The sequence below is a fragment of the Oncorhynchus kisutch genome, linkage group LG14 (genome assembly GCF_002021735.2).
Source record: "Oncorhynchus kisutch isolate 150728-3 linkage group LG14, Okis_V2, whole genome shotgun sequence".
NCBI lineage: Eukaryota > Metazoa > Chordata > Actinopteri > Salmoniformes > Salmonidae > Oncorhynchus > Oncorhynchus kisutch.
In genome coordinates, this window is record NC_034187.2 from 15,875,880 (window position 1) to 15,892,093 (window position 16,214).

Here is a 16,214-nt window from a genome sequence, read left to right on the forward strand (position 1 = left end):
TGAAAAGGAGGGGAGGGTGAAAAAGGAGGGAGGTGAAAGGAGGGGAGGGTGAAAAGGAGGGGAAGGTGAAAAGGAGGGAAGGTGAAAAGGAGGGAAGGGTGAAAAGGAGGGAAGGGTGAAAAGGAGGAGAGGGTGAAAAGGAGGGGAAGGTGAAAAGGAGGGAAGGGTGAAAAGGAGGGAAGGGTGAAAAGGAGGAGAGGGTGAAAAGGAGGAGAGGGTGAAAAGGAGGAGAGGGTGAAAAGGAGGGGAAGGTGAAAAGGAGGGGACATGAAAGGAGGGGAGGGTGAAAAGGAGGAGAGGGTGAAAAGGAGGAGAGGGTGAAAATGAGGAGAGGGTGAAAATGAGGGGAAGGTGAAAGTAGGGGAGGATGAAAAGGAGGGAGGGTGAAAAGGAGGGAGGGTGAAAAGGAGGGAGGGTAAAAAGGAGGGGAGGATGAAAAGGAGAGGATGAAAGGTAGGGGAGGGTGAAAAGGAGAGGATGAAAGGTAGGGGAGGGTGAAAAGGAGGGAGGATGAAAAGGAGAGGATGAAAGGTAGGGAGGATGAAAAGGGGGGAGGATGAAAGGAGGAGAGGGTGAAAAGGAGGAGAGGGTGAAAAGGAGGAGAGGGTGAAAAGGAGGAGAGGATGAAAATGAGGGGAAGGTGAAAGTAGGGGAGGATGAAAAGGAGGGGAGGGTGAAAAGGAGGGGGGGGTGAAAAGGAGGGGGGGTGAAAAGGAGAGGATGAAAGGTAGGGGAGGGTGAAAAGGAGGGGAGGATGAAAGGAGAGGATGAAAGGTAGGGGAGGGTGAAAAGGAGGGGAGGATGAAAAGGAGAGGATGAAAGGTAGGGGAGGGTGAAAAGGAGAGGAGGGTGAAAAGGAGGGGAGGATGAAAAGGAGGGGAGGATGAAAAGGAGAGGATGAAAGGTAGGGGAGGGTGAAAAGGAGGGGAGGATGAAAAGGAAAGGATGAAAGGTAGGGGAGGGTGAAAGGAGAGGATGAAAGGTAGGGGAGGGTGAAAAGGAGAGGAGGGTGAAAAGGAGGGGAGGATGAAAAGGAGGGGAGGATGAAAGGAGAGGAGGGTGAAAAGTAGGGGAGGGTGAAAAGGAGGGGACATGAAAGGAGGGGAGGGTTGAAAAGGAGGGGAGGATGAAAAGAAGGGGAAGGTGAAAATTAGGGGAGGATGAAAAGGAGAGGATGAAAAGGAGGGAGGGTGAAAAGGAGAGGGAGGGTGAAAAGGAGGGGAGGATGAAAAGGAGGGGAGGATGAAAAGGAGAGGATGAAAGGTAGGGGAGGGTGAAAAGGAGGGGAGGATGAAAAGGAAAGGATGAAAGGTAGGGGAGGGTGAAAAGGAGAGGATGAAAGGTAGGGAGGGTGAAAAGGAGAGGAGGGTTGAAAAGGAGGGGAGGATGAAAAGGAGGGGAGGATGAAAGGAGAGGAGGGTGAAAAGTAGGGGAGGGTGAAAAGGAGGGACATGAAAGGAGGGGAGGGTGAAAAGGAGGGGAGGATGAAAAGAAGGGGAAGGTGAAAATTAGGGGAGGATGAAAAGGAGAGGATGAAAAGGAGGGGAGGGTGAAAAGGAGAGGAGGGTTGAAAGGAGGGAGGATGAAAAGGAGGGGAGGATGAAAGGAGAGGATGAAAGGTAGGGGAGGGTGAAAAGGAGGGAGGATGAAAAGGAAAGGATGAAAGGTAGGGGAGGGTGAAAAGGAGGGGAGGATGAAAAGGAGAGGATGAAAGGTAGGGGAGGGTGAAAAGGAGAGGAGGGTGAAAAGGAGGGGAGGATGAAAAGGAGGGGAGGATGAAAGGAGAGGAGGGTGAAAAGTAGGGGAGGGTGAAAAGGAGGGGACATGAAAGGAGGGGAGGGTTGAAAAGGAGGGAGGATGAAAAGAAGGGGAAGGTGAAAATTAGGGGAGGATGAAAAGGAGAGGATGAAAAGGAGGGGAGGGTGAAAAGGAGGGGAGGGTGAAAAGGAGGGGAGGGTGAAAAGGAGGGGAAGGTGAAAAGGAGGGGAAGGTGAAAAGGAGGGAAGGGTGAAAAGGAGGGAAGGGTGAAAAGGAGGAGAGGGTGAAAAGGAGGAGAGGGTGAAAAGGAGGGGAAGGTGAAAAGGAGGGAAGGGTGAAAAGGAGGGAAGGGTGAAAAGGAGGAGAGGGTGAAAAGGAGGAGAGGGTGAAAAGGAGGAGAGGGTGAAAAGGAGGAGAGGGTGAAAAGGAGGGGAAGGTGAAAAGGAGGGGACATGAAAGGAGGGGAGGGTGAAAAGGAGGGGAGGATGAAAGGTAGGGGAGGGTGAAAAGGAGGGGAGGATGAAAAGGAGAGGATGAAAGGTAGGGGAGGGTGAAAAGGAGGGGAGGATGAAAAGGAGAGGATGAAAGGTAGGGGAGGGTGGAAAGGAGGGGAGGGTGAAAAGGAGAGGAGGGTGAAAAGGAGGAGAGGGTGAAAAGGAGGGGAAGGTGAAAAGGAGGGGACATGAAAGGAGGGGAGGGTGAAAAGGAGGGGAGGATGAAAGGTAGGGGAGGGTGGAAAGGAGGGGAGGGTGAAAAGGAGAGGAGGGTGAAAAGTAGGGGAGGGTGAAAAGTAGGGGAGGGTGAAAAGTAGGGGAGGGTGAAAAGGAGGGGAGGGTGAAAAGGAGGGGAGGGTGAAAAGGAGGGGAGGGTGAAAAGGAGGGGAGGTGAAAAGGAGGGGATATAAAAGGAGGGGATGAAAAGGAGGGGAAGGTGAAAATTAGGGGATGATGAAAAGGAGAGGAGGATGAAAAGGGTGAAAGGAGGGGAGGGTGAAAAGGAGGGGACATGAAAGGAGGGGTGAAAAGGAGGAGAGGATGAAAAGGAGGAGAGGATGAAAAGGAGGGAGGATGAAAAGGAGGGGAGGATGAAAAGGAGGGAAGGTGAAAATGAGGGGATGATGAAAATGAGGAGTGAAAGGAGGGGAGGGTGAAAGGAGAGGAGGGTGAAAAGTAGGGGAGGGTAAAAAGGAGGGGACATGAAAGGAGGGGAGGGTGAAAAGGAGGGGAAGGTGAAAATTAGGGGAGGATGAAAAGGAGAGGATGAAAAGGAGGGGAGGGTGAAAAGGAGGGGAGGGTGAAAAGGAGGGGAGGGTGAAAAGGAGGGGAGGGTGAAAGGAGGGAAGGTGAAAATGAGGGAAGGGTGAAAATGAGGGAAGGGTGAAAAGGAGGAGAGGGTGAAAAGTAGGGGAGGGTGAAAAGGAGGGGACATGAAAGGAGGGGAGGGTGAAAAGGAGGGGACATGAAAGGAGGGGAGGGTGAAAAGGAGGGAGGATGAAAAGGAGGGGAAGGTGAAAATTAGGGGAGGATGAAAAGGAGAGGAGGGTGAAAAGGAGGGGAGGATGAAAAGGAGGAGAGGGTGAAAGGAGGAGAGGATGAAAAGGAGGGGACGGTGAAAAGGAGGGGACATGAAAGGAGGGGAGGGTGAAAAAAGGAGGGGAGGGTGAAAAGGAGGGGAGGGTGAAAAGGAGGGGAAGGTGAAAATTAGGGGATGATGAAAAGTAGGGGAGTGTGAAAGTAGGGGAGTGTGAAAAGGAGGGGAGGGTGAAAAGGAGGGGAGGGTGAAAAGGGGGGAGGATGAAAAGGAGGGGAGGATGAAAAGGAGAGGATGAAAATGAGGGAAGGTGAAAAGGAGGGGAGGATGGAAAAGGAGGGGAGGGTGAAAAGGAGGGGAGGGTGAAAAGGATGGGAAGGTGACAATTAGGGGAGGATGAAAAGGAGAGGATAAAAGGAGGGGAGGGTGAAAAGGAGGGGAGGATGAAAAGGAGGGAGGGTGAAAAGGAGGGAAGGTGAAAATTAGGGGATGATGAAAAGGAGGGGAGGGTGAAAAGGAGGGGAGGATGAAAAGGAGGGGAAGGTGAAAATTAGGGGAGGATGAAAAGGAGAGGATGAAAAGGAGGAGAGGGTGAAAAGGAGGAGAGGGTGAAAAGGAGGGGAGGGTTGAAAAGGAGGGGAGGGTGAAAAGGAGGGGAGGGTGAAAAGGAGGGGAGGTGAAAGGAGGGGAGGGTGAAAGGAGGGGAGGGTGAAAAGGAGGGGAGGGTGAAAAGGAGGGGAGGGTGAAATGAGGGAAGGGTGAAAAGGAGGAGAAGGTGAAAAGGAGGGGAGGGTGAAAATGAGGGGAAGGGTGAAAAGGAGGAGGGTGAAAAGGAGGAGAGGATGAAAAGGAGGGGAGGATGAAAAGGAGGGGAGGATGAAAAGGAGGGGAGGATGAAAGGAGGGGAGGGTTGAAAAGGAGGGGAGGGTGAAAAGGAGGGGAGGATGAAAAGGAGAGGATGAAAGGTAGGGGAGGGTGAAAGGAGGGAAGGATGAAAAGGAGAGGATGAAAGGTAGGGGAGGGTGGAAAGGAGGGAGGGTGAAAAGGAGAGGAGGGTGAAAAGGAGGGTAGGATGAAAGGAGAGGAGGGTGAAAAGTAGGGGAGGGTGAAAAGTAGGGGAGGGTGAAAAGGAGGGGACATGAAAGGAGGGGAGGGTGAAAAGGAGGGGAGGATGAAAAGGATGGGAAGGTGACAATTAGGGGAGGATGAAAAGGAGAGGATAAAAAGGACGGGGAGGGTGAAAAGGAGGGGAGGGTGAAAAGGAGGGGAGGGTGAAAAAGGAGGGGAGGGTGAAAAGGAGGGGAAGGCGAAAATTAGGGGATGATGAAAAGGAGGGGAGGGTGAAAGTAGGGGAGTGTGAAAAGGAGGGGAGGTGAAAAGGAGGGAGGATGAAAAGGAGGGGAGGATGAAAAGGAGGGGAAGGTGAAAAGGAGGGGAGGATGAAAAGGAGGGGAGGGTGAAAAGGAGGGTAGGATGAAAGGAGAGGAGGGTGAAAAGTAGGGGAGGGTGAAAAGTAGGGGAGGGTGAAAAGGAGGGGACATGAAAGGAGGGGAGGGTGAAAAGGAGGGGAGGATGAAAAGGATGGAAGGTGACAATTAGGGGAGGATGAAAAGGAGAGGATAAAAAGGAGGGGAGGGTGAAAAGGAGGGGAGTGTGAAAAGGAGGGGAGGGTGAAAAGGAGGGGAGGGTGAAAAGGAGGGGAGGATGAAAAGGAGGGGAGGATGAAAAGGAGAGGATGAAAATGAGGGGAAGGTGAAAAGGAGGGGAGGATGAAAAGGAGGGGAGGGTGAAAAGGAGGAGAGGGTGAAAAGGAGGGGAGGGTGAAAAGGATGGGAAGGTGACAATTAGGGGAGGATGAAAAGGAGAGGATAAAAAGGAGGGGAGGGTGAAAAGGAGGGGAGCGTGAAAAGGAGGAGAGGCTGAAAAGGAGGAGAGGCTGAAAAGGAGGAGAGGCTGAAAAGGAGGAGAGGCTGAAAAGGAGGGGAGGGTGAAAAGGAGGGGTGGGTGAAAAGGAGGGGTGGGTGAAAAGGAGGGGAAGGTGAAAAGGAGGGGAGGGTGAAAAGGAGGGGAAGGTGAAAAGGAGGGGAGGGTGAAAAGGAGGAGAGGGTGAAAAGGAGGAGAGGATGAAAAGGAGGGGAAGGTGAAAAGGAGGGGACATGAAAGGAGGGGAGGGTGAAAAGGAGGGGAGGGTGAAAAGGAGGGGAAGGCGAAAATTAGGGGATGATGAAAAGGAGGGGAGGGTGAAAGTAGGGGAGTGTGAAAAGGAGGGGAGGGTGAAAAGGAGGGGAGGGTGAAAGGAGGGGAGGATGAAAGGTAGGGGAAGGTGAAAAGGAGGGGAGGATGAAAAGGAGAGGATGAAAATGAGGGGAAGGTGAAAAGGAGGGGAGGATGAAAAGGAGGGGAGGGTGAAAAGGAGGAGAGGGTGAAAAGGAGGGGAGGGTGAAAAGGAGGGGAGGGTGAAAAGGATGGGAAGGTGACAATTAGGGGAGGATGAAAAGGAGAGGATAAAAAGGAGGGGAGGGTGAAAAGGAGGGGAGGATGAAAAGGAGGGGAGGGTGAAAAGGAGGGAAGGTGAAAATTAGGGGATGATGAAAAGGAGGGGAGGGTGAAAAGGAGGGGAAGGTGAAAATTAGGGGATGATGAAAAGGAGGGGAGGGTGAAAAGGAGGGGAAGGTGAAAATTAGGGGAGGATGAAAAGGAGGAGAGGGTGAAAAGGAGGAGAGGGTGAAAAGGAGGAGAGGGTGAAAAGGAGGGGAGGGTGAAAAGGAGGGGAGGGTGAAAAGGAGGGGAGGGTGAAAAGGAGGGGAAGGTGAAAAGGAGGGGAGGGTGAAAAGGAGGGGAGGGTGAAAAGGAGGGGAGGGTGAAAGGAGGGGAGGGTGAAAAGGAGGGAAGGGTGAAAAGGAGGAGAAGGTGAAAAGGAGGGGAGGGTGAAAATGAGGGAAGGGTGAAAAGGAGGAGAGGGTGAAAAGGAGGAGAGGATGAAAAGGAGGGGAGGATGAAAAGGAGGGGAGGATGAAAAGGAGGGGAGGGTGAAAGGAGGGGAGGGTGAAAAGGAGGGGAGGGTGAAAAGGAGGGGAGGGTGAAAAGGAGGGGAGGGTGAAAAGGAGGGGAGGGTGAAAAGGAGGGGAAGGTGAAAAGGAGGGGAGGGTGAAAAGGAGGGGAGGGTGAAAAGGAGGGGAGGGTGAAAGGAGGAGAAGGTGAAAAGGAGGGGAGGGTGAAAATGAGGGAAGGGTGAAAAGGAGGAGAGGGTGAAAAGGAGGAGAGGATGAAAAGGAGGGGAGGATGAAAAGGAGGGGAGGATGAAAAGGAGGGGAGGGTGAAAGGAGGGGAGGGTGAAAGGAGGGGACATGAAAGGAGGGGAGGATGACTGCCTAATATGTTCAAACGCTGCACAAACACACACATCATAATACACACACACACTTAAAATCGTATAAATTTAGATTTTTTTTTCAAAGCAGAATTATATTTTCCCCTTTGTTATGGCAAGCCTGAAACGATTTATACTTTTACTTTTGGTACTTAAGTATATTTGAGCAATTACATTTACTTTTGATACCAAAGTATATTTGAAACCAAATAGTTATAGACTTTTACTTAAGTAGTATTTTACTGGGTGACTTTCACTTGAGTCACTTTCTATGAAGGTATTTTTACTTGTACTTTTTTTCCCCAAGTATGATAGGGGGGAACTTTTTCCACCACTGCTCATCTCTGTACCCCACACATACAGATAATTGTAAGGTCCCTCAGGGCGAGCAGTGAATAAAAAAAAAAGATTAAACCACAAAAGTTTTCCAATGCCTCGCAAAGAAGGGCACCTATTGGTAGATGAGTAGAAATCAAATAAAACAAGGCCAAATATACAACATAGTTGCTTACCAAGACGACATTGAATGTTCGAGTGGCTTAGTTACAGTTTGGACTTAAAATCATTTTGAAAATTCTATGGCAAGACTTGAAAATGGCTGTCTAACAATGACTAACAACCAACTTGACAGAGCGTGAAGAATAAAAAAATGTGCAAATATTGTACAATTCAGGTGTGCAAAAGCTCTTTGAGACTCTGTAATCGCTGCCAAAAGGTGATTTTAACACATATTGACTCAGGGGCTTGAGTACTTATCTAATCAAGATAGTGTTGTATTTTTCATAAATGATTTACAAACTTTAGAATTTTTCATCCACTTTTACAGGGTATTTTGTGTAGATCGTTGACACAAAAATAAATAAATGCAACTTTTTTTTTTTTTTTTTTTTATCGACCAAGTCGTCGTCTGTTCTTTCGTCCAATCGATTGGTCAAATTTGTTTTAAATGTATTATACAATATGTTGACACATCCTATGTGTTTTAATCAAATCAACTATATTCACTGAGCTTGTCTGATGCTTTAAGCACACTGTTTGATTAAATAATTAAGACGCACAAATAACTAGGGGGAGTCCGACCAGCAATTGATTTGATTGTGCCGGGCTCAGACTTGCAGCGCTGTGTTAAAAAAGACAGCGAGTGACTGTGACTAGAACCCGTTGTCTCTCTCTCCCCCCTGTTGTAGCGACCACCACAGAAATCAAAGTGTTTATCGAGCTGTCCATGTTGCTGAAACTGCAAGATAATTACAGCTATTTCTGACTGAAAAGTTCTGTTCCCGAAATCACCAATTTGTTTAGGAAAAACTTTCCATATTCCCTCAATCCTTGCTCTCTTTCCATGACACAAGTATGCATCTCATGCATGTGACCAAAGACCTAATGGCACGTGACTAGTATTACTACAGATCGTTGGTTGTGTTATTGTTACTCCAGAATGTCCATTATTCAGGATGACGAGTTGGGCGGGATAGTATTTTTCCTAAACTGTAATTGTTTTTTCTAATAAATTGACAGTTATGACGGAAGCCTGGAGGTTTTTATTATAGGGGTCAAGATACTGTATTTCCACATGTCCAGGTGACAAGGGCCACACTGATAAGTCCAGCTTGGATCCCAAGTTTCTAAACCATACCAAACCAGCTTTCCTATAGTGTCACCATATTACTGGAATTGAGTTAGTGTGATCATAATCATTAGGATATTATAGCGATCTGTAGTACGTCCTAAATGCACCCCAGTCTTCGGATGTGAGCTAAACAGTGCAATTGCACTTGAGATGCCTTTTAAAGTGAACTCATCATTTCCAAACGTTTAGGGCAGTTGAATGCTGCTCTGCGATCTATTAACAGAAAGGGTTGCATTAAATAGACTGAGTTTGCTTTAGCCTGCCTGGAGTACCAGGACTTTTCCCATTAACTTCTTATGGCTGCAGGGGCAGTATTGAGTAGCTTGGATGAAAAGGTGCCCAGAGGAAACTGTCTGCTCCTCAGTCTCAGTTGCTTATATATGCATATTATTATTAGTATTGGATAGAAAAACACTCTGAAGTTTCTAAAACTGTTTGAATGAAGTCTGAGTATAACCGAAGTCATACGGCAGGCAAAAACCTGAGAAAAAAATCCAACCAGGAAGTGGGAAATCTGAGGTTTGTAGGTTTTCAACTCATCGCCTATCAAATACACAGTGGGATATGGGTCATTTTGCACTTCCTAAGGCTTCCACTAGATGTCAACAGTCACTAGATGTCAACAGTTAGAACCTTGTCTGATGCTTCTACTGTGAAGTGGGGCCGAATGAGAGGGGATTGAGTAAGGTCTACCATGACCTGAACATGTGATGACCATGCGCGTTCATGTGAGAGCGAGCTCTGTTCTATCCCACTTCTGAAGACAAAAGGAATTCTCCGGTTGGAACATTATTGAAGATTTATGTTAAAAACATCCTAAAGATTGATTCAATACATCGTTTGACATGTTTCTACTGACTGTTACGGAACTTTTTGATATTTCGTCTGCTTTTAGTGAACGCGCTAGGAATATTTTCTAGGAATATTTATGTCCGTTGCGTTATGCTAATTACTGTCAGTTGATGATTACGCTCCCGGACCCGGGATGGGGAGTTAGAGGTTAAGGAGAAGTGGATCTAAAATTCCATGTATAACACTTGATCTTTAATCAACGTTTATTATGAGTATTTCTGGAAATTGACGTGGCTCTCTGCATAATCACCGGATGTTTTTGGAACTACTGAACATAATTCACCAATGTATACTGAGATTTTTTGATATAAATATGAACTTTACCGAACAAAACATGCATGTATTGTGTAACATGAAGTCCTAGGAGTGTCATCTGATGAATATCATCAAAGGTTAGTGATTAATTTTATCTCTATTTGTGCTTTTTGTGACTCCTGTCTTTGGCTGGAAAAATGCATGTGTTTTCTGTGATTTGGAGGTGACCAAACATAATAGTTTGTGGTGCTTTCGCTGTAAAGCCTTTTTGAAATCGGACACTGTGGTGGGATTAACGACAAGATTACCTTTAAAATGGTATAAGTTCGTTGTATGTTTGAGGAATTTTAATTATGAGATTTCTGTTGTTTGAATTTGGCACCCTGCACTTTCACTGGCTGTTGTCATACTGTCATACCGATCCCTTTAACGGGATTGTAGCCCTAAAAAGTTCAACAAGTTAGCCGATCAAGTAAAGTATTTGAAATGATTTCGAACTGTATTTGAATCCTGGTCTGCCCAGCTTCTAGCCGGAGGACGCTAGCCTGGCAGTGAGATTTATGTCACCAGTCACTAGGTGTTTCAACATGTGAATGAATATTTTTCAGACCCTCTGAATTATGGATAACTCCCAATTCACATCTGATGTCCTGCCTTGTTTGTTTGGGCTCACTGAGTGTGTGCATGTATGGGTGTGTGTGTGTGTATATATATGTGTGTGAGGGAGGCAGGGAGGGAGGCAGGCAGGCAGGCAGACAGAGGCAGAGGGAGGCAGAGAGAGAGTGTGTGTATGTGTGTGTCTTACCCTCAGTCATACAGAAGACTCTGAGGAAGGCTAGTAGCTGGGTAGAGATTGGAGGATCGCTGCAGTGCAGGGCAAAGATACTGGACCTGATGAGGGGGGAGAGAGAGGCAAAGAGGGCAAGAGAAAGAGTAAAAAAATAAACATCACAGTACAGACACAACAACTTCTCCAATTCACATTACCCTTTGCACACACAGATATGACCTCATAAAGCTAGACCAGTAGACCCCACAGGACCTTGTAGCCCCAACCGAAAAAAAAAACTTCCACAACTAATCCCTGTATGACGTGAACCATCTAAAACCCTGATCAGTGGCTTGGTAGGTACAGTAGATGTTAATGGTGGCCAGTGGCCCATTATTAACCCAGGCCCACTCACGTTTAGCATGGAGGCCGAACCATGATCCCCTGATGCAATTTTAATAGCCACTCAATCAATTACAAGCAAGAGAGAGTGAATGAGCAAGAGACAGAGAGACCACTACACCACGGGTGACCAGGCTGGTGGGGTGACCAGGCTGGTGAGCCGGTGTGGGTGCTGGCTTCTGTTCCAGCCAAGCAGAATTGTTTTTGGGGCTTTGGTCATTTGAAATCTATCCAGAATAGACATTGCATCATTGTCTCAGAATAGGTCTCTATACCATGAGAGAACCTTTCCATCCTCCCCTTGACATTTCCATCAACGGGAAGCTTAATCATTTTATCATTACATTAATATCATGCAGCCCTCCCCCTCTGTCATTTTAAACGCTTTTTAATCTCTTATTGACAGGGCATTCTGGAAATTAGATTAGAAAGCCATTGTTGAACTGAAATTGGTACTTCATGCAGGTATAACCAAGGATGTGATATTTTCCGAATCACATACTATTTGTCTGATGATTTAGGCATATGTACTTTGGCTGGTGCCCTCATCGATTGTGTTTCCGCTTATAAATGTCTGGGCATCTGAATGGATAAAAAGCTATCGTTTAAAAAGCATGTTGAGTAGTTAAGAAATTAAGAATTCAAATAGGCTTCTTCTATAGGAACAGGTCTGGTCTTCATTAAAGAGCAGAAACCTAAATCATTCTGGTTAATGACCATGGCGATATGGTCTATATGAATGCAGCTGCCACTGTACTGAAGCCATTGGACGAACTGTATCATAGTGCATTGTGCTTTATTACGGGAGATGTTTCAGTAGACATCGTTGCATTTTGTATCAGAAAGTAGGCCGGCCCGCTTTGAAGTCTCATAGATCGTTGCAATGTGCCTAGAAAGCCTTCTTGCATAAACTTCCGCCATACCCAACTTCAAACCTAACCTTCAGACCTATAAGTTACCAGACCCGGACTCAATCTCCACCAAGTTAGATAAATATGCTTTAAGTTTCTTAGCACCTCTCATGTGGAATGATCCCCAGAGTTGGTACCTCTAGGCCGATTCAGGCAGAGGGCCTTTTAACTGAAGAATCTGTGACTCATATGATTGTGTTTTGCTTTTCGTGTATAGCATAATTGATGTGTGTATACAGTAGATATGTGTAGTATAATTGATGTGTATATACCGTAGATATGTATAGTATAATTGGTGTGTGTATAGTATAATTGTTGTGTATATACAGTAGATATGTATAGTATAATTGTTGTGTATATACCGTAGATATGTATAGTATAATTGATGTGTATATACCGTAGATGTGTAGTATAATTGTTGTGTATATACCGTAGATATGTATAGTATAATTGTTGTGTATATACCGTAGATATGTATAGTATAATTGTTGTGTATATACCGTAGATATGTACAGTATAATTGTTGTGTATATACCGTAGATATGTGCAGTATAATTGTTGTGTATATACAGTAGTTATGTATACTGTGATTGATGTGTGTATACAGTAGATGTGTAGTATAATTGATGTGTATATACAGTAGATATGTATAGTATAATTGATGTGTATATACCGTAGATATGTATAGTATAATTGTTGTGTATATACAGTAGATATGTGTAGTATAATTGACGTGTATATACCGTAGATATGTACAGTATAATTGTTGTGTATATACCGTAGATATGTATAGTATAATTGATGTGTATATACCGTAGATATGTATAGTATAATTGTTGTGTATACAGTGCCTTGCGAAAGTATTCGGCCCCCTTGAACTTTGCGACCTTTTGCCACATTTCAGGCTTCAAACATAAAGATATAAAACTGTATTTTTTTGTGAAGAATCAACAAGTGGGACACAATCATGAAGTGGAACGACATTTATTGGATATTTCAAACTTTTTTAACAAATCAAAAACTGAAAAATTGGGCGTGCAAAATTATTCAGCCCCCTTAATTAAGTTAATACTTTGTAGCGCCACCTTTTTCTGCGATTACAGCTGTAAGTCGCTTGGGGTATGTCTCTATCAGTTTTGCACATCGAGAGACTGAAATTTTTTCCCATTCCTCCTTGCAAAACAGCTCGAGCTCAGTGAGGTTGGATGGAGAGCATTTGTGAACAGCAGTTTTCAGTTCTTTCCACAGATTCTCGATTGGATTCAGGTCTGGACTTTGACTTGGCCATTCTAAAACATAAATGGCCAATTTCTTAGTATTTTTAATTTATTTGCAAATTATGGTGGAAAATAAGTATTTTGGTCACCTACAAACAAGCAAGATTTCTGGCTCTCACAGACCTGTAACTTCTTCTTTAAGAGGATCCTCTGTCCCCCCCACTGGTTACCTGTATTAATGGCACCTGTTTGAACTTGTTATCAGTATAAAAGACACCTGTCCACAACCTCAAACAGTCACACTCCAAACTCCACTATGGCCAAGACCAAAGAGCTGTCAAAGGACACCAGAAACAAAATTGTAGACCTGCACCAAGCTGGGAAGACTGAATCTGCAATAGGTAAGCAGCTTGGTTTGAAGAAATCAACTGTGGGAGCAATTATTAGGCAATGGAAGACATACAAGACCACTGATAATCTCCCTCGATCTGGGGGTCCACGCAAGATCTCACCCCGTGGGGTCAAAATGATCACAAGAACGGAGAGCAAAAATCCCAGAACCACACGGGGGGACCTAGTGAATGACCTGCAGAGAGCTGGGACCAAAGTAACAAAGCCTACCATCAGTAACACACTACGCCGCCAGGGACTCAAATCCTGCAGTGCCAGACGTGTCCCCCTGCTTGTCCATGTCCAGGCCCGTCTGAAGTTTGCTGGAGAGCATTTGGATGATCCAGAAGAAGATTGGGAGAATGTCCTATGGTCAGATGAAACCAAAATATAACTTTTTGGTAAAAACTAAACTTGTCGTGTTTGGAGGACAAAGAATGCTGAGTTACATCCAAAGAACACCATACCAAAGGTGAAGCATGGGGGTGGAAACGTCATGCTTTGGGGCTTTTTTTCTGCAAAGGGACCAGGACGACTGATCCGTGTAAAGGAAAGAATGGGGCCATGTATCGTGAGATTTTGAGTGAAAACCTCCTTCCATCAGCAAGGGCATTGAAGATGAAACATGGCTGGGTCTTTCAGCATGACAATGATCCCAAACACACCGCCCGGGCAACGAAGGAGTGGCTTCGTAAGAAGCATTTCAAGGTCCTGGAGTGGCCTAGCCAGTCTCCAGATCTCAACCCCATAGAAAATCTGTGGAGGGAGTTGAAAGTCCGTGTTGCCCAGCAACAGCCCCAAAACATCACTGCTCTAGAGGAGATCTGCATGGAGGAATGGGCCAAAATACCAGCAACAGTGTGTGATAACCTTGTGAAGACTTACAGAAAACGTTGACCTCTGTCATTGCCAACAAAGGGTATATAACAAAGTATTGAGATAAACTTTTGTTATTGACCAAATACTTATTTTCCACCATAATTTGCAAATAAATTCATTAAAAATCCTACTATGTGATTTTCTGGATTTTTTTCATCTCATTTTGTCTGTCATAGTTGAAGTGTACCTATGATGAAAATTACAGGCCTCATCTTTTTAAGTGGGAGAACTTGCACAATTGGTGGCTAAATACTAAATACTTTTTAAACTAAATACTTTTTTGCCCCACTGTATGTATAGTATAATTGATGTGTATATACAGTAGATATGTATAGTATAATTGGTGTTTATTGATGTGTTCATGCAGGTGGTATCAGAAGGACTCCCTGCTTCAATAAAGGTTGAATAAAAATAAGATCTATGAAGAAGACGGAGAAGGAGTTATGAGCCACATCGGGCTCTGGTCAAATGTAGTGCACTATAAAGGAATAGGCTGTGGTTTGAGACACAGACTTAGTCTCCCAGTGTAGCCTTTGTTTTAAAAGTAAACTCTCCTCTCCTGGATCCACTAGCTCTGGGTAATGTAATAGTAATGCTGCTAGACTAGAGCGGGCCTCAGTAATGTGTTTGCAGTGTAATAATATCGGCCATGTCCTGCCAATTGTCACATTGATCAATTCACTGAAATGCAGGAAAATATTGCCTTCCTGAAATTACCTCCATCTCTGACATAATTGAGAGATACCATCTATTTCTCTCTCACTCTACCCCTCTCCCAGTTTCCCTCCCTACCACTTCCCCCCCCCCCTCCCTACTTATGAGGGGATTCCTGTGTGTATGCGTGTGTCTCTACTTACGAGGGGATGCCAGCGCGGGCCAGCACCTCCGCCTTCATGGCGTACAGCCGTTCACTCTTGGACACCCCCAGTTTGATCTTGACTCTGTCATGGGCATTCTCCTGGAAGAAGAAGCCGTTGTGGATCACAAACTCAGCGTTGGATCGCGTCCCGTAGAAGATGTAGATCTGAGGACAGAGAAGAGAACAGCCACTCAACATAAAAGGGATGGTTCAGTATTTTACAACTTATATCTTAGCTGCTTCCTCCCCCTGCTGAAAGTATATGGGCCAGGAGTAACTGTTATGCATGGTGTGGCTTTCTTCAAACTTCACTAGATAGCTGAACTTCCCCTTTATCATCGGACTCCAACTCAACCTCTAAAAAGGCTATTGTACGTTGGTATGGGTTGGCTCAGCAATGTGGTGAACATTCCACCTCCTATTCCCTCTACCATTTTCCCTCATAACCATGATATCATGTCTGATCTAGTGGAAGCTTCACAGGAGCACAGAGAATCCCCACACCACACCCGTATGGCTCCAACATATTACATCCACATTTACAGATAGCAGAAGGGAACGGGTGAGAGGGAAAGCTGGAGAGAGGGGTAGGGGCAGGGGACAGATAGGAGGAGGAGTGATAAAGCTTAGTAGGTAAATGTAGCTTAGTGGTTTGTGTCTCTGTGAGCTCAGGCCGAGTCTGCATCTCAAATGCCTTTTCCCTATGTAGTGCACTACTTTTGACCAGGGCCCGTAGACCTGTAGAGCACCATATATGGAACAGGGTGCTATTTGGGACACACACTCTGTGAGCTCAGGGCACTTTGGCCGGATGGTGATATCTGCCAGAGGAATCATGGGATCAAGCGCTCCATTCCCCGTCACCCTACCCCCTGCGGTCTCTCTGAATCTTATCAAATAATTCCCATTCTAAAGAGAAAGAGGTGGACTTCCATACTGTAGGGAGGGGGAGCACCAGAGGGTGAGAGAGAGGAGTGGGAGGTAGAAGAGGGAGCAATAGAGGTTGGTTGTGTCGTGATTCTCCAGCCTTCTCCCAAAGTATGGATTTAACAGCTGCGGAAACTCCCTCCAGCCAATGCTTACACCAATTCTTCAACCCTCCCTCCAGCCAATGCTTATACCAATTCTTCAACCCTCCCTCCAGCCAATGCTTATACCAATTATTCAAACCTCCCTCCAGCCAATGCTTACACAAATTCTTCAAACCTCCCTCCAGCCAATGCTTACACAAATTCTTCAAGCCTCCCTCCAGCCAATGCTTACACCAATTCTTCAAACCTCCCTCCAGCCAATGCTTACACCAATTCTTCAAACCTCCCTCCAGCCAATGCTTACACAAATTCTTCAAACCTCCCTCCAGCCAATGCTTACACCAATTCTTCAAACCTCCCT

General features: G+C 45.9%; 1 protein-coding gene across 1 annotated transcript in view; it reads right to left on the reverse strand.

Annotated features, from left to right (window-relative positions):
* The window catches only part of LOC109904584 (actin-histidine N-methyltransferase-like), a 45,545-nt gene that overhangs the window by 5,407 nt on the left and 23,924 nt on the right, over window positions 1–16,214 (reverse strand). The window contains exons 10-11 of the mRNA XM_031787901.1: window positions 14,821–14,987; window positions 10,201–10,286 (exon numbers count right to left, since the gene is read on the reverse strand). Coding sequence (XP_031643761.1) covers window positions 10,201–10,286; window positions 14,821–14,987 — 253 coding nt within the window. The remainder of the gene's footprint in view (window positions 1–10,200; window positions 10,287–14,820; window positions 14,988–16,214) is intronic.